The sequence below is a fragment of the Leucopleurus acutus genome, assembly GCF_964270905.1.
Source record: "Leucopleurus acutus genome assembly, chromosome: 2".
NCBI classification, from domain to species: Eukaryota; Metazoa; Chordata; class Mammalia; order Artiodactyla; family Delphinidae; genus Leucopleurus; species Leucopleurus acutus.
This window is the reverse complement of record NC_139143.1, coordinates 74,977,818-74,997,077: the sequence shown is the minus strand read 5'-3', so window position 1 is coordinate 74,997,077 and position 19,260 is coordinate 74,977,818. Positions and strand designations below refer to the sequence as shown.

Sequence of the window (19,260 nt, the reverse complement as noted above, 5' to 3'; positions counted from 1 at the left end):
TGTATGGAGACACAAAAGCCCCCAAATAGCCAAAGCAGTCTTGAGGGAATAAAACAGAGCTGGAGGAATCAGACTCCCTGACTTCAGACTGTACTACAAAGCTACAGTAATGAAGACAATATGGTACTGGAATAAAAACAGAAACATAGATCAATGGAACAGGATAGAAAGCCCAGAGGTAAACCCACACACCTATGGTCAACTAATCTCTGACAAAGGAGGCAAGGATATACAATGGAGAAAAGACAGTCTCTTCAATAAGTGGTGCTGGGAAAACTGGACAGCTACATGTAAAAGAATGAAATTAGAACACTCTGTAACACCATACACAAAAATAAACTCAGAATGGATTAGAGACCTAAATGTAAGACTGGACACTATAAAACTCTTAGAGGAAACATAGGAAGAACACTCTTTGACATAAATCACAGCAAGATCTTTTTTTGATCCACCTCCTAGAGTAATGGAAATAAAAACATAAATAAACAAATGGGACCTAATGAAACTTAAAAGCTTTTGCACAGCAAAGGCAACCATAAACAAGATGAAAAGACAACCCTCAGAATGGGAGAAAATATTTGCAAATGAATCAAAGGACAAAGGATTAATCTCCAAAATATATACACAGCTCATGCAGCTTAATATTAAAAAAACAAACAACCCAATCCAAAAATGGGCAGAAGACCTAAATAAACTTTTCTCTACAGATAGCCAAGAAGCACATGAAAAGCTGCTCAATGTCACTAATTATTAGAGAAATGCAAATCAATACTAAAATGAGGTATCACCTCATACCAGTCAGAATGGGCATCATCAGAAAACCTACAAACAACAAATGCTGGAGAGGGTGTGGAGAAAAGGGAACCCTCTTGCACTGTTGGTGGGAATGTAAATTGATACAGACACTATGGAGAACAGTATGGAGGTTCCTTAAAATACTAAAAATAGAATTACCATATGACCCAGCAATCCCACTACTGGGCATATACCCGGAGAAAACCATAATTCAAAAAGACACATGCACCCCAATATTCATTGCAACACTATTTACAATAGCCAGGTCATGGAAGCATCCTAAATGCCCATCGACAGATGAATGGATAAAGAAAATTTGGTACATATATACAACGGCATATTACTCAGCCATAAAAAGGAATGAAATTGGGTCATTTGTTGAGACGTGGATGGATCTAGAGACTGTCATACAGAGTGAAGTAAGTCAGAAAAAGAAAAACAAATATCATATATTAACGCACATCTGTGGAACCTCGAAAAATGGTACAGATGAACCAGTCTGCAGGGCAGAAATTGAGATACAGATGTAGAGAACAAACATAAGGACACTAAAGGGGGAAAGCGGTGGAGGGGTGAGGGGAGTGGTGTGATGAATTGTGCGATTGGGATTGACATGTATACACTATGTGTATAAAATTGATGACTAATAAGAACCTGCTGTATAAAAAAATAAATAAAATTCAATTAAAAAATTAAAAGAATAAAAAATTTGTTGAGGGAAGGTCATATTAATTGTTCTTACCATAATAAAATAAAATTTTTTAAAATATTGCAAAGTACTTCTTTGTGCCTACCTCATTGTGCACATATGTAAATATTTCCCTATGGCAAATAATAAGTGGAATGTATGGATCAGAATCTATATATATGTTTTAATTTAAATTATCTTTTGTATACCCAGTGGCAGAGTATGAGAGTATCTATTTCTCCACACTACTGCCAAATTTCATAGTTTCACACAAAATTTTTGCCAATCTGATGGATAAAATTGGTATTCAACTACTGCTTTAATGTTTGTCTTTCTGATTCTAGTGAGGTTGAGTGCTTTTAGATTTTTACTGACATTATATTTTTTCCTCTGTTAAATGCTTTTAATTGACTTGGCCCATTTTTCTAGTGTTTTTTAAAAAATGATTTATAGAGGTTATTTATTTATACCAGAAAAATACATACACATTATTTTGTTCTAAAATTTCAAATATTTATCTTAGCCTGTTGCTTCTCTATGAAGTTTATGATGTCATTTACCTCAAAGATGTTTTGAATTTTGATGAAAAAATTTATCATTCTTTTCATTTGTGGATTTTGCTTTCTATGTCTCATTTATGCAGGTTTTCCTTTAGCTCACAGCAGATTCTCAATATTTTCCAGAAATAATTTTATAGTTCTATTTTTACATTTTGGGCTCTTTATTTTTGTGTGAGATACCTTTATTTGTTTTTGAAAATGCTATTGAACCATCTGAAACTTTTCACTGATTCGAAATGCCCCTTTTCTCATATAGAAAGTTCCCACTTATATATGAGTCTTTTCTTGTGTATATGAGTATTGTCTATTCTCTTCATTGTTCTATTTATCTATTTCTTTGTCAATCCTGTATTTAGGGAGGTCTTTCCTGACCACCTTACCTGAAATAGCCCTCATCCATTCTCCATCACATTACAGCATTTTATTGTCTTCATGGCATGTATATCTCTTTAGGTTTCTTATTTATTTACTGGTTTGCTTGTGTATTATAAGCTCCATGATGACAGGGGTCTTCTCTGCCTTTTTTAGCACCTAGAACAGTATCTAACAGACTTTCAGAAAATAGTTGCTGAATGAATGAATGAAGACCAATGACTTTTTATTTTTAAGGTTTGAATAATGTTTTTGTCAAAGGAATTTGCACTGTTAACCAAAGAAGTGGGTAGAGAAGGACCTTTTATCTTCTTGAAATTCTTCCATGTATGTTTATGGATTCTATTCACATGTCACATTGCTTAAATATTGAACCTTTGGAAAAATTCATTCAAAGAGGCAGAAAAGGGTGATGTCTGTTTATTACAAGCTTTGGGGATACTTCCTTTTAGGGTATGGAATTTGGAATAGCCAGATAGAATCACTGAATATGTGGCTCAAGACAATCAGTAATTCATTCTGCAACTATTTATCCAGCACTCTGGTAAGTGCTGGGAATGCAATGGTGAGTAAAATAAACATGAAGCTTATGGTGGTGCAGACACTGATAAGACAACCACAACAATGGATATACAATTATAAACTATGATCATTTCTCTGTAGAAGGATTATAAGATTCTTTCAGTGCCTGTACAATCAAGGGGGTAAGGGAACATTTCACTGAGGAAGTAACCATTGAATGGAGATTTGAACCAGATGAAGAGAGGAATGAAACTTTTTAACAGAGGCCCTAAGGTGGTAGGAAATGAAAGAAAAAAATGTAAGAAGTCTGAAAGTAGCTAAATAGAAAGGTTGAGCAGGAGTGTAGCTCTGGTGACGTAGCAGAGGCCAGATCAAAGGAGAGTGTAGTTTTTTAAGGAACCTCCATACTGTTCTCCATAGTGGCTGTACCATATGACCCAGCAATCCCACTACTGGGCATATACCCTGAGAAAACCATAATTCAAAAAGACACATGCACCCCAATGTTCATTGCAGCACTATTTACAATAGCCAGGACATGGAAGCAACCTAAGTGTCCATCAACAGATGAATGGATAAAGAAGATGTGGCACATATACACAATGGAATATTACTCAGCCATAAAAAGAAATGAAATTGAGTTATTTGTAGTGAGGTGGATGGACCTAAAGTCTGTCATACAGAGTGAAGTAAGTCAGAAAGAGAAAAACAAATACCGTATGCTAACACATATATATGGAATCTAAGGAAAAAAAAGGTTCTGATGAACCTAGGGGCAGAACGGGAATAAAGACACAGACCTACTAGAGAATGGTCTTGAGGATATGGGGAGAGGGAAGGGTAAACTGGGTAAACTGGGACGAAGCGAGAGAGAGGCATGGACATATATACACTACCAAACGTAAAATAGATAGCTAGTGGGAAGCAGCCGCTTAGCACAGAGAGATCAGCTCAGTGCTTTGTGACCACCTAGAGGGGTGGGATAAGGAGGGTGGGAGGGAGACACAAGAGGGAAGAGATATGGGGATATACGTATATGTATAGCTGATTCACTTTGTTATACAGCAGAAACTAACACACCATTGTAAAGCAATTATACTCCAATAAAGATGTTAAAAAAATAAAAGGAGAGTGTAGTATAATGACAAACAAAGACAAAAACAAAATAAACAACAACAAAAGGACCTAAGTGGATTTTAGAGTAATACAAACCCTGGGTTCATGTATGAGTGTTGGTGCCTATCAGCTGTGTCACCAGATCAGTTTTAACCTCTTCCTCCTCAATTACCTTACTGATGAAAACAAACCTCATTGGGTTACTGTGAATATTACATGAGATAGCCCTTGGCACGTGTTAGATATCCATGGTATAGTTATCGTACTCCTAGGTTTGTTCATGGTTCTTTTGTGTTTGTTAGCTGCTGGACACCCTAATTTTAAGCAAACAAACCGAAGTAATCACTGGTATTGGAGATTCACAGCCTGCAACCAAGTAAGAGTTTCCAAAAGGAAATTCAGTCAACACTTTTTGAGCAACTTGTGAATCCTTAGTTCAGTTAAAAACTGTTTTTGAGCACCTCCTTTGTACGAGATATAATGTATTCTTTTGGAGATACAAGAGTGAGTCATTTTGAAGCTAATGATTAAATGGGTAATTTTATAACAATGTTATGGAGGATCTAATAGAAGCAAATTCAGTGTGTGAAGGGAATGAGGTGTAGGAGACAGTCCTTAAAGAAGGAACCACTGGGGAAGGTCACGGAGGGGAGAAAGTAATGGCCAAGAACCCACAAAGAAGGTGTCATGAAAGAGAATTGTAGTGCTCTTCTTCAGAAGGCTGCTAAGAGAGGGTGGTTACCCAAGGCAGTGCTCGCAAGGCTGAATGGCTGCTCACAAGGAGCTCAGATCTTTGTAGAAGGACATCCTGGATCATGGTCATGGGTTAGTGCTAGACTACAGCCAAGATCAATGTCTCCAAGGTCTGCCTGTGTGTTTCTTTTCTGGGCATGTTCGTTTGTGGACTCATTTATAGAAACGCAGTGTTCCTGCTGCTGGCAGTGTGTAGGCACTGAGACATATTTTCTCTCTCCAAATCAATGCCATGAAACTATGGTCATCACCCTTTTGTGGTCTGTGGGTCACTTGCCCCTGCCCCCTACCGTGATGCCACTTTAGTCTTTTGTGTTTGATTAGTTTCTGGCTCTATCCTCTTCAGGCAGAACTATCTGAATACCTATTTATTTTTTCTTACCATTTTGGGTGGGTCAGAGTTCTACTACCTAGAAAACATCATAGAAAGCTCCTGTTTCCTCAAAAAAGTGTCTTAGCTATGTCATCCTATTATTTACTCTATTCCCATTATTGCCCATTAAAATCTTATTCATCCTTCAAGAATCTGATCAGATGCTGATTTCATCATGAAAACTTCTCTGATCACTCAAGCTTAAAGGGATTTTGTCTTCCTTTATAATTTTGTTTTACATATTTTTCCTAACAGTGGATCCAGTGTTTGTTGACTCTTAGTGTTACCTGGAAGAGAGTTTCTTTTTTAAATAAACTTTATTCTTGAACAGTTTTATATTTACAGAATCATTGCAAAGATGGTACATAGATTTCCTATTTACCCACTACCTAAGTTCCCCTATTATTAACATCTTACATTAGTGTAGTACATATGTCATAGTTAGTGAACCAATATTGACACATCATTATTCACTAAAGTCTCTACTTTATTCAGATTTCCTCAGTTTTCCCCAAATGTCCTTTTTCTGTTCCAGGATCCCATCCAGGATGTCACATTACCTTTAGTCGTCCTGTCTTCTTTGGCTCCCTTAGCTGTGTCGGTTTCCCAGACTTTCTAGTCTTGGGTGACCATGACCGTTTTGAGGATTATGTATCAGGAATTTTGTAGAATTTCCCTCAGTTGGGATTTGTCTGATGCGTTTCTCATGATTAGGCTGGAGTAATGGGGTTTTGGGAAAAAGACCACAGAGGCTAAGTGCCATTCACATCACATCATATCCAGGATACGTACTATCAGTGTGACTTAACAAAGTTGATGCTAACCTTGATCACCTGGCTTGAGGTAGTGTTTGTCATGTTTCTCTACTGAAAAATTACCTTCTCCATTTACATACTGTACTCTGAAGAAAGTCACTGTGTGCAGCTCACACATAAGGAGTCGGGGGTGGGGAAGTGAGAGGGGTGGTTATGCACCACCACTTTAAGAGTAGAGAGTATCTACATAATTATTTAGAATTCTTTTGCATGAGAAATTTGTCTATTCTCCTCCATTTGTTTATTCAATCTTTTATTTATATCAACATGGACTTGTAAATATTTATTTTATATCTTGAGTTATAATCCAATACTACTTGACTCATTTTGTTGCTTAAGTTGTTCCAGATTTGGCCACTGGGAACTCTTTCTGTTGGCTCCATGTTCCTTTGCCATATCCCCATCATTTTTTTTTTTTTTTTTTTTTTTTTTTTTGCGGTACGCGGGCCTCTCACTGTTGTGGCCTCTCCCGTTGCGGAGCACAGGCTCCGGACGCGCAGGCTCAGCAGCCATGGCTCACGGGCCCAGCCGCTCCGTGGCATGTGGGATCTTCCCAGACCGGGGCACGAACCTGTGTCCCCTGCATCGGCAGGGGGACTCTCAACCACTGCGCCACCAGGGAAGCCCTCCCCATCATTTTTGTGTATGCTTTCTCAACTTGGGGCACTAAAAGATTCTCCAGGCTCATCTGGCACTAAAATATTCTCCAAGATCATCATATTTCCTGCCCCAGTCCTGGAATTAGCAGTTTCTCCAAGGGAACCCTGGTTCCTTTTATTGGAGAATGGTATTAGAAATCAAGATCTGGGTACTAGGTTTGCTCGTTGCTATTGGGGTATCATTGTTTCTAGGCCCTCTTAGCTTATATAGCAAGGAGATAGATATATGTGTGTGTGTGCTAACCTGTGTGTACACGTATCTATAAATATTTCCATATGTGACCATCTATATCTCTGTTAAGCTAAACGTGAGTTCATGCTGATGTCTCAACTCTAATCCACTAATAACATGGATTATTCTGGGGGAGTTTAAAAATACAGAATTTCAGGTACCATTCTAGAGCTAATAAATTAGGATAAATATTGACCTTACATCTTTTGAAAGGCAAACACATTAACGTCATTGAATGTTTTTCTTGATTTAATACTGGAATCAATATTAAAATTATGAAAAAACATTGTAAATGTAAGTTTTACTTTATCACCATTCACAATTTGGGTAAGTATTTATCTTACTAAAACGTTGTTACCCACCTATAGTTTGGCTAATTTTAATTCCATGAGTATATGATCTAATAGAGTTTGAAAATTCTTATATTACATAACTATTGAATGTCCCAGAGTTTGAAAATTCTTATAGTATGTGACTATTGAATGTCCCATTCAAGTATTAAACTCCATGATTTAAAGTTCTGAATATAGAAATAAACACTGTAAGAACACAAAGATGCAAGTTGTGTTCATTCATGTTGAAAGTATCTGCCTCACTCATTTCCTCTCCTTCTCTTTCTTGTTTTCTTGCATTTTTGGTGGGCTGCAGGCTCCAGTTCCAACACCATCTTCTGAGATGATCCTGATTCCCAGAATGCCCTTGGTGCTGCTCCTGCTGCTGCCTATCTTGAGTTCTGCAAAAGCTCAGGTTAACCCAGGTAACACAGCCATTGCTCAGCCCCATGCTGGAAGACAGCTGAACACTCAAGCCCATCAAAGTTCATCTTGGGAAAGGCACTGCTAAGGGGCCCAAAAGGTCATTCCTCCCTCCCTTTTTTCCCCTCCATGGTGAAACCTGGCCATAGCAGGAACAGAAATTACTATACTCTCTCTATGACATATTGTGAAAGGGCTTCTTATATGGAGTAGGGTAGAATAAAAGGAAAATTTTTAAAAATGGGAGGTGGAAGAAACAAACATTTGCTTCTGCATCTTCTGGGACACCGAAGGAGAGAATTTTTAGATGCCTTGGAGAAATTCTGCAGGTTGGTTTTCTAGTTATGTTTGGCTGTCCGAGGCCTGTATTTTACTTGGATGTCATGTTATGTTTTGGGGACCCTGGTCTTGTAGGATCTCAGGCAGTTTCTCTTTCCTACAGGGTGTGGCCATGCTCAAAAATAGGTATGTTAGTCCCCTTCCCCCAATTTTTTAAATTACGTGTATATTTTAACTTTAAATTGAAGTATACAGTTGTATCACTTGTGTATTACCACAGTAATGCCGCTTAACAACTTATGCAAAACTGGTGATTTAGTCTGGTCTTTGTTGGACTATTCTTCTTGTCTCTCTTGGATTCATGCACATATCTGGGAGTAAGCTGGTTATTGGCTCATTGAGGATGGCCTTGGCTCTGACAACTGGGGCAACTTTGCTGTGCTCTCTCCCAGCAGATTAGTATAGATATGTTTTAATGGAAATTGCACAGCAGTGAGAGCAGAAAGGGAAACATGCAGCATGTTTCAAGCCAGTGCTTGAGTCATGTTCTCTGAGATATCATTGTCCAAAGCAAGTCACGTGGCCAAGCCCAGAGTCAGAGTGGGCGAGCACAAAAAATTACACAGGGAAGGTCTGAATACCTTCAGGGAAGGGAAGGGTGAAGGGTTGAAGTCATTTTTTTCATCTTGCCACAAGTATAAATATAGGAAAGTAGATATAGCATAAGTGCTCAATTTGATGAATTTTACAAACTGAGCACATCGATCTGAGCAGTATCCAGATTAAGAAACAGAACTGTACCAGCACTTCAGAAGCTCTCCTCACACTCTCTTTCAGTCACTTTTCCCCACCCTCACCCCAAGGGTAGTCATTATTTTGTTTTCTAACAACATAAATTCATTCTTCCTGGTTTTGTACTTTGTTTAAGTGGAGTCATCTTTTGTGTCTGGCTTCTTTCACTCAATATTTTGTTCATGACCTTCATCCATATCATTGCATGCAGTTGGTGACTGTCTCCATTGTTGTATATTATTATTTTATTTGAATATTTATTCAGTCTACTGTGGATGGGAATTTGGATCATTTCCAGTTTGAGCTCATTATGAATAAAGCTCCTATAACCCTTCTTGTAAAGGTCTTTTGATAGAGGTATATACTCAAGTCAAAAGACTTGAGTATATACCTAGAAGTGGCTTATACGTTTCATATAATGTTTTTCTACGTGTGGCCAAAGAGTTTTCCAAAGTGATTTTACCAATAGACCACCCCATGGCAGTGTATGAGCGTTCCAGTGGCTTCATTCTATATTTGGATTCCTGAGGGCATTTTCATTTCCTCTTCTTCATATAGCATGAGTGTACATTTGTGAAATGCTCACCTTATTACTTTCTTATAATAAGCTTAGTTGGCGTATCCCAGATCTGAACTTTGACACCATTCTTTCATTTTTCTGCTTTGTATTCCTCTCACCTAGTTGAAGTCTGGTTGCCTCCTACTACATTTACCAAGCCCAGTGTCATTCTCCCTGCTTTGGTCTCCAAGGAAGAGTTGCTGTGAATGCACAGAATGGTAGGATGTTTTGGTGCTTGGCACACTCACAGAGACTGGTGTGACATGAGGCTATTTACATGACTAAACCAAAAGAGCTAGCCATCTGTGTTTGACAACATCGCTGTAGCCCTGGAACAGAAAACAGGCTGTTTGAAGACAGCAAGCAGTTATCTTTAAAACGTTTTCCCCCATTCCTGGCATCAACTATTTCTGCTGGCTCTCTCTGCCAAGGAAAAAGAAATAAAGGTCTTGACTTGCAAAGAACTTTATAGGAACATGGAATATTTGAGGTATGCTGAGGGGATAATACTTCCCTCTACCATTTCTTGTATTTTACCAGGTTAAGCTGGAGACAAGCAATGGGAAGCAGTGAGTCTAGTCACAAAGCTTGGGGCTCATGGAGGCTTAGGGCTCGCACACACTGATGAACTCAGAGTAGGTACATAATAAATGCATGTTGATTTAAGGATGACTTTTCAGAAGTCCTTATTGGACTTCTGAAGGACTGAAAGTAATAGAGTAAATCCTTGGCCAGTTAGATTTTCCCCACAAGATGGCCATTTGGTATAAATAGATGAAATGTTGGAGTTAAGTCAGGAGAATTGGGTAGTAAACAAATCTTATATACAATCTATTGTTATATATTGAAATATGTTTTAATGGATTATTAAGTGTAAATATTGTTTGGCAAATAGTAACTGAGCTAAGTATTAAATTCAATTAATATATAAAGTCTAAAAGAAACACTGATTTAAGCTCATTTTGAAGATTTCACCATGGCCATTGGTCAGTGAGCCTTCTGTCTTAGTATGACTTATTCATAATAAGGGTATTGAATATTTAAAAATATCAATCTAGACAAAGAAGCAGAAGCCAACAGAGGGTGAATAATGTTGCTGTTTAGAGAAATTCTCTACAATTGAGATCACAAGTGTCCTGCAGTTGCCACCCCCATGGAGGCTGCAGAGTAGTGCTAGTGTGATACAGGTCAAGGCATGAGGGCAGTTGGGCTGGTGGCTCACTGCTCTGAAGCACTGGAGTTTTGACAGTGGTAGCAAAGCAGGTAGTGGGTCAGGTGATGTTAGTAGCATTTCCAGTAGTGGCAGTGTTGAAATTGGTATTGTCACTACGGGCTGCTGTGGAAGGTTTGCAAGTCCATATGGGAAATACTGACGTACAGGTGTGTGTACATAGTCTTGAAGTGTGAAAAGTGTGCCTAGCTCTCTTCTAGCTGCAACAGTGCATCAGGGATTGGGACCTACTGACTGTCAGTTCAAGGAGGAAGTCATTGGAAAAGTTTGAGGCAGTTCCCTCTGTCAACATCTTGTCTCAGGAGAATCATTTAGCTATTGGCATCTGCATCAAAGAATCATACCAACAATTTCTGAACAACATTTCTACAAATACTTAAATGATTTGGATATTATTAGAATATTCTAATGAATGATTTGTAGTTCATTTGGAAAATAATATTTAACTCACTTAGAAAATTATTTTGAGAACAATCCTAGTTACAATCCTGGCTTTGTTTTTTTTTTTAATTGAAGTGTAGTTGCTATACAATATTATAGGTGCACAATGTAGTCAGTCACAACTTTTTAAGGTTATACTCCATTTATAGTTATTATAAAATAGTGGCTATATTCCCCATTTTGCACAGTATATCCTTGTAGCTTGTTTTATACCTAATAGTTTGCACCTTTTAATCCCCTAATCTCCCCTCTGGTATTGCCCCTCCCCCCTTCTCTGTCCCCTCTGGTAACCACTAGTTTGTTCTCTATATCTGTGAGTCTGCTTCTTTCTTGTTATATTCACTAGTTTGTTGTATTTTTTAGATTCCACATATAAATGATATCATACAGTATTTGTCTTTGTCTGACTTATTTCACTTAGCATAATGCCCTCCAGTTCCATTCATGTTGGTGAAATGGCAAAATTTCGTTATTTTTTATGGTTGAGTAGTATTCCATTGTATATATACACCACATCTTCTTGATCCATTCATTTGTTGAAAGACATTTAGGTTGCTTCCCTTGGCTTGGTCCTAAATTAGTTGCATAACACTACTAAGTCATTATATTTTTCTTTGTACTTTCTTAATCCTTTCACCAGTAGTAAAATGAAGTTGGATTAGATAATGTATGAGATCCTTTGTCACAAACCTACTATGACTTAGTGGTATGGGAACTTTACTGCCCATATTGGAAGATATTGCTAGGCTTTTGGCTTGGAAACAGGGTCCCTGAACTTGCATGGCTATTCTTTGTAAGAAAGACCATTTGTCCCCAGCTCCCTGCCACTTCCCAGGCTCAAGGATCTAAAGTCTGAACTTCAGAAGAATCTTGCCTTTAAGGCTAAGCACATAGGAGATAGCTGATGAATATTTTTACAATTTAAATCCTAAAGTGCTCCCTAGTGAGAGGTTGAGTCCAGAAACCCCGCCCCAGCCTAGCCTGCAGGAGCTTCATAGTACTAGAAGCCACCTTCTCTAGGGAATCTTTTTCTCTAGAGGTGGGTCCAAGAGGAAGCCTTTTAGACAGAAGAAATAGCACAAGCAATGGCTGGGAGGGAGAGAGAGTACACATGCAGGGTGATGAGCAAAGGACCCAATAGGGCAGTTTTCCATCCTCCGGTAGGGTCCGTGGGTCTAGAACCCTCTTTCTTAACTTGGGCTGGGGCTACTGGACTTAATAGGAGAGCCAAGGCTACCTCCATGGGAAATGGACACCTCTAGACTCCACAATGAAGGACAAGAATACTCCTGGCTATTGAAGTTGTTTGATCAGTCACCAGGGTCAGGCTCCTTCAGAATGTATAAAACCGGTGTTTCAGTGGACATTAAGGGTCCAGAACCTTGTGGAGTTCCAGGTAGGAGGAAGTAATAGAAGTAACCTCGTTATTCTGAAAACCTAGTCCTGAAAACCTGAAGTCCTGAGGACTCACTCAGCCAACTAGATCACTGCTGTATGTGAAGAGCATGGGGGCAATTGTCCCTACAATCCTGACTTGGCTTGTGACAACTACTTGTGGTTGGAAAAGGGAGAAACACCTCTTCTCCCCAACAGGCAACCCAGGCATTTAGGATCCATGGTACAGAGCCAGGGCAGGGCAGTGCTGGGACTTCCCATTTCCATCCTGGATTTTCCCCTCATAGGAAGCAGGCAACTTGCTAGCAGTTCAGAGCTCTGAGGTGGGGCAGTCCTCCTTTGGTATCTAGAATGTTCCCACTTTGAAAGGAGGAACAAAGACATTAAGGGTTTGAGATTCAGAGAGGAGTTCTCCTACTGGCTCCAAATTGGTTTTCGGTTCATCCCTGTGGTTTTATTCTTTCCAGCATCAGTCCTGCATTCAGTGAGTTCTTAGGGTCTAGGGACCTAGAATCCTAGGCTATTCATGCTGCAATGAACCTTAGAGATATTTAAGTCCTTCCTTCTCCTTTTACAGATAAAGGAACTGGGCGTCAAAGGGGGTGAATGATTTTTCCATGACTGCACACATAGCTAATGGCAAAGCAGGGACCCCCAGCTCCTGTCTCCCAGCCCCAGGTTTCTTCCACCAGACTACCCACTCCTCTGGGAGCCATTTGAGGAAATGATCTTTCTCTAATAATCATGTATAGCTGGGCAGCCTCATGGTTTCCTTTCTGTGACTTCTGATGTACATTTATGGGGGTGAGAGGTAATTTGGGTTTGAGGGACAGCCTGAAGCCAAAGGTAAGACAACAGGATCCTATAGAGGTCACACTTGGAACCTCGCTCTTGTTAGCACACTCAGCAAGCAAGGCTAGAGCTAGAAGCCCTTCAGGACCAACTCACCCTTGCAAAGAAACCAAAGTACTGGAGATGCTATGGTGCTTTCCGCACAGAGTTGTCCCCTTCTCCCCACTCCCTCGTCTCCCACCAAGGCTGATACCTGCTACATTACCAACACACGTTTCCATACTGAAAAATCATTTCTGTTTCCCAGGGTTCTCATTATTCATCTTCTCCAGAGATGTGCTGAGAGGGTTTAAGGGGCCTCAGCTGTTAATCAGAATGTGGTGCTAGTTCCAGGTTTCTGAAACCAGGCCTGAGGTGCTAAGGCTGTGTGTTTGTACGTATGTGTACGTGTGTACTTCATATGGCTTGAGCAGGGCCCCGGGAAGGCACCTCCTGGGTTGAATTTCTCGTAAGTGAACAATGCTAGCTGCTGCCCAGATTGGCTCTTTCTTGCTTGTATGTTTGTTTGTCGAGTCTAGCCTCAGGGTGGCCTTTGGTATCCTTCCTGCCAGTAAAAGGATCTCTCTCTGGGGATAACAGGAACTCATTTGCCTCTTAAGCACTCTTAGTTGTGCCAAATGGGGGAAAAGAGAATGCAAATTTTGAAGAAGAATACCAACTAATATTTAATGAGCACTTAATATATTCCTGGTACCATTCTAAGTGGCGTCAACAAATATAATCTTCACAATCATCTTATGAAGTAGGTGGTATTGTTATTCCAGTTTCACCGAGGGGAAATTGAGGCCCAGGAACATTAGGTAACTCAAGATTATAGACCTAGCCAAGTGGCAGAGCTGGGATGTGATCCTCCTCCGGGGAGCACATTCTTGACCTCTGTGCTCTACTGCCTCCTGGAGTGTTAGACTCATTTTATGTTTGTGCTACCCAATCACATCAAGTCTCCAATGTCAGGCTGGCTGAGATGGTGAAGGTATGAGAGTGACCCAGAGATAACGGAATTTGCCAGTCTCAGTGAAAAAAGGAAGGGAGAGCACTGAGCTCAAGTAAAGGCACAGAGCCACAAATAGCAAAAACAAGAGGGTGGAGGTGGTTGTCACCGAGGGGTCATAGGGCAAAGATGAGGTCAAGGTGTTGCCAAAAACAGGAACCACATGATTTTGGGAGCCTCGGTATGTGACAAGTGCTTTCTGATCAAAGGCTTTGCCTTCACCCAGTGATAACAAAATGCTGTGCCAATGTCTTCCCTCCCAGGATGCACGTTCCTTTTGCTGTAAAATTTCAACAAATCTGGGATCAAGACTTTCTAAAATCTAAACAAACAATAAGCTTCTCTGGGCCCTCTTTCTAGATCGTCCCCTAAATTGGTGTTTCTTCTTGACCCTGAGGTCATAGTACAGACAGCGTGGAGAGTATGTGCTGACAGCAGAGTGTGATGACAACAAAGATGGTGAAGAGACCACGGCAACTGAGGGGTCTAGATTCTAGTTCCAGCTCTGTCACTATCTAGCTTAGTGACTTTAGCTAACTCTCTGCACCTCACTTTGCTCCCTTATAAAATGGGAAGAATAAACTCTGCTTTCTGCACTTCACAGGGTTACTATAGGGAGACCAAATGAGATAATGAAGTCAATGGGCTTTGGAAAGTTATATGCAAATATCAAGGGTTGTGATTTGTTACTTTTGGAAGAGAAGGAAATTAAAATAACCCAAACACTATAAAACAATAGTTTCTATCAAGCAGATGATGGAGGAGGAAAGAGAAAAAGCGTTCATTAGTGACTATTATCATCTCTTGTGGTCTCCAAGAGAGACTCAAGTTACCTTTGGAGAATAGGGGTTTCTAACAACCCTGAACTCCGGCCATCCTAATTCCAAGGGATTCAGGGCCGTGTGCCCAGGCTGAGCATATCCATGACGGTGTATTTTTTCTGGGGAGAATAGTGTGATTGTTGACTTAGCTCTTGGTCTTAGCCAACAGGACTCTGAAGAGCATGGATGTGGTAAGATAGCCCTCCCAGAATTTTTCAGTGGTTTGGACACATACACAGTAAAGTAAAGCAAAAGTTAAGACATTCAAAACAATGAGGGTTTTGGAGTGGGGGTGGGCTTAAGTGGGAGGTGATGAGTTGTTAAAAAGTATGCAACTTCTTTTTTTCCTGCTTCACAGATGTTTATGACTTTGGCTATTGTCTTATTTGGTGTGGTCGATCACTTGTGTCCTCATGACAGACACCTATCACAGTGCTTGGCCTATAGAGGCAATCAATAAATATTTGAGGCATAAAAAGAAGGCAGGAAAGAAGGGAAGTTAAGAAGCTCCCAGGCTTCTCTGTTTTTTCCTCCAAAAATGGATCTAAATTATGCCATGTGAGACTTGATCTCACGAAGATGTTCAGAAGCTGAGAAGAGGCCATACGATATCATCCCTTTAAGTGACGGGAGTGCAAAGTAGAAGGATGATAGACTGAAGTTCCCTGAGCTGCAGCTACTAATGTGCAGTAAAGAGGTCCAGCCTCTGATGTCCGAGGGCTGAGAGCCCTTCGCCTTGCAGAGGTAGAGTGCAGCCTCTGCTTATTCCTAAAAGCTTAAGGTCTCCCTCCTTTGGCCTGTGGGCAGAGCATTTTAGTGGATATCAATAAAGAAAAATGTGCTTAAGTTTACCCAAATATGTGTAAAGCTTTTACTCTTGACTTTTCAAGGGAGGGATTCGGATTTAATCTTTTGGGTGCTGTAAGCTGCAGTCAATATATAAGGTCTAACAGTGAAGAGTATCTTCTATGTATAAGCATTGCTAACTTAAGAAATGGTTCATCCTGGCATAAGAGAAGCCCTGGCTATGGGGACAGGCTGAAACCACCTTGAGAAAGCTATAATATTAGTTTGTTTGTTTTTAGTAGGTTAGACCAATGCTTAGGACTTTGTCATAGCTTTTCTTATCGAGGAACTTGCTCAATAGTGATGGATGGCTATCCTCCTCCTCCTCCTCCTCCTCCTATAACACTAGTACTGCTACAACTACTAATTATAACAGCAACAACGACATGGTATATCTATGGCTACTGGTTGTGTTTCTTGATTAAGTAAAATTAATCCTTCATTTCTTTTATGAGGATGAATCTAAAGTCCTCTCTTGAAGTGCCAAGAGTAAGAAATTTACAAATACTGGGGTAAATTCAAACATATTTTGCTTTATTTATAACCACTAAGATGTCCTGAATTGACTTGGCCCACTTCTCTGTGAGGCTGGGGTGGTCTTCTCTTTAGAAACGTGTTTGGATCTTTGATTTTCTTAAGAAGAGGTGAACCCAAAGTCCAGATTGGCCAACAGTGAAAGCAGTTGGATCTACCTTTACTTGGTGGGGTAGAATTTCTTCACTCTGGGCAATTGGTAAGGGTATAAGCTTGGATTCTTGGTTATTCAGTGCTTTGTAAAAACTCCTGTGTTTTCTCTGTGGCCTCTCTTCCTGGTGGGTCCTGAACTCTAACCTTTGTTTTGTCAGACTCAAAAACTCAGTTCAGCCTTTCAGAGGGTTTCTCCTTAGGTTTCTCCACTGCGTCTCTACACAGCCCCATCATTTGGCAAATGTGCTGAGCAAGAAAAAAGCCGCCTGCTAGGAGGATCCCAGGTCTACTTCAAAAGCTCTTAGATTTTATCCTCTAGTGACCCTCTAACCAGTGCAAAGCCCAGAGTCAGCCTCTTGCCCTTGCCTCCAGTTGACAAAGGGCTACACATGACTACAGAAGTTATGTCACCTGTCCGATTCTCCCTTCTCTGAAGCTTCAGTTCCTCTGTTCTCACTACCTCAGCATCAATCAGATGCTTTCAGGTAGATGATTTGTGAATTTTATTCAGTTCTTCCAGTTATCCTCAGGTGGAGGGTTACTGTAAGCTACTCCATGCCACCTGGAAACAGAAATAAAAAGTTAACTTTTATCTCGTTGCCATTGTGATTCATATTAACTGATTATGCTTTGCTTTTCCAATTGGCTAGTAGGAAGCTTAGAGACAAATTTGAGGCCCATCACCGGCAAAAGGTATAGAACCAAATGTAATATTTTCGATATAAACCTTAGCTCCGTCTTATCTTATTGTCCCTGTTCTCTTTCCCCTTACCCACATTTCTCCACTTATTTCTCTGTTTATTTATTTACTTAGTATCTTATACAGCTTTGGAAGCCAATTCCAATCTTTTTTTTTTTTTTAGAATGAATCAGAGTAAAAATAGTTAAGAAAATAACACCTAACCTTTATTAAATATTACTGTTCTAAGCATTACTCTGCTCTAAACATTACTATCTAGGTACTTGACATATGTAACTCATATTTTCTTACAACATTCTTATGAACAAGTACTATTGTTACTGTTAAACTGAGAGGCTTAAAGCTTAATTGATCTTCCTAAGGCCATAAAACCTTTGAATTGCTTAAGAAGACGTGAATATAATATCCCCTCTCCTTCTCCTATATCATTTACTGAGCCCTATTGTCTTCCAGGAAGTGTGCTAAGTTCTTTGCATATATTATATTAAATCTCCACAACAACCCCGCTTGGCAGGCTTATTAAGAGACTAGGAAGTTGAGGTTCGGAGAGGCTTAGTAACTTGTCTTGGGGGTCCCGCAATTTGGAAATGGCAGAGTCAGGTTTTAAGCATAGACCTATTTTGATTCCAGACTATGCCGTGGCTTTCTTCTCAACTCCCGACTCGTGGCTACCCAGCTGTGTCTTCAGCCTACCTCCCTGTTGAGGGAATGAACACACTATTCTACTACGAGTCTTTCGCTGACTTTGTTAACCAGGAAGAAGAACATATCTTGTCTGGCCCTCATCTGAGTACCCGGAAATCCAGTATAGCTTGGGGACCCCTCTTCTGGAGCTCTGCAATAACTGTTTCTGGAAAATATTTTGGGCTTTTAGGAGAACTGCCATTCTAAAGAACTGTTCCTAAGGGGGATTTAGACTTGGGCAAAAGAGGTCTTGGCAAAATAGCTTCATTGTACCTAGAGGAACCCAAATAATTTTCCTTGGCACCTAGCAAAATCCCTTTATGTAGATATTTACCTGCACAGCGAACCAGTCTGAAGTAGCCTGCTAGGTAGAGCTTATGGAGAGAAAGGGCCCAAATAACAGCTTCTTTAACTAGACCACCTTGTCTTCCCTGGAGCTAAAAAAACTAGGTCATGGTAGCCTGAGCTTGAAGAAAGAGGAACCAGGGATCAAGGGATCTGAATTTCAGTCCTGATTACCCTAGTCAGCTGTGCATCCTTGAGTAAGTCAATTCACCTTTCTGGGCCTCAGAGATTCTAATATTTAACATGGAGCCGTTAAAGGGATTGGTTTCCTAAAGTCCTGGCTCTAAAGTTTTATGATTGCAAATGTTCCTTTAGGCCAGAGACTGTCTTGGGTCCCCTGGTTGACCCTAGTAACTGCACCCCGCCCCGTAAGTCTTAACCTTGCCTGTGCCCAGAGAGGCCCAGCTGTCAGCTCTTCGTGCCTCAGGCCTTCTGTGTGTCGTGTGTGTGTTTTCTTGGAAGCTGCATATAGGACACTCATTGATGGGGGCCTGTGGTCTGGAGCTAACAGTGAGATGGTAAACATCATGGAACAAGCAGCCCTTTCAGGCTCTCAACTTTGGCAGCACAGTGTGAAAATAGTTCTTGGAAGCTGGGGCCTGGTGGCCGCTGCTTCTCCTCAGCCTGCCTGCCAGGTTCTACCAGAGCTCAGGATGGACCGAGCTCCCGCCTGGGCATGTAGCAGCCAGTACTGGTAGTTTTCCACTCTGAGAAACTGGAAAAGTGAGTTGGCTTCTCTGTCCAGGAGACTGGTGGATAGTGGAAGCGTCAGGAAACCACCAAGACAACTCAGCAGGCAAAATCAGGTGATACTTCTTTGCTGCAGGGTCTCTTGCTTCCCTTGCTATTTTCTGCCTTTTCCTGCTGCTTTACATTTCATAATGTGGAGCTCAGAGGCAGATGGATGGGCTCTGATAAACGATGAGGTAGGCTTGGGGGAAAGTAAGGGGACCTGACAAGTAGGACTTGGCAATTCTGAGTCTTTGCTATTGGCTGG

The 19,260-nt window shown here is 40.4% G+C and overlaps 1 protein-coding gene across 1 annotated transcript in view; it reads left to right on the top strand.

The window, feature by feature from the left end:
* DDR2 (discoidin domain receptor tyrosine kinase 2) overlaps positions 1–19,260 on the top strand; it is a 132,918-nt gene that overhangs the window by 69,192 nt on the left and 44,466 nt on the right. Inside the window, exon 2 of the mRNA XM_082834401.1 lies at positions 7,534–7,642. Coding sequence (XP_082690527.1) covers positions 7,561–7,642 — 82 coding nt within the window. The 5' untranslated portion in view covers positions 7,534–7,560. The remainder of the gene's footprint in view (positions 1–7,533; positions 7,643–19,260) is intronic.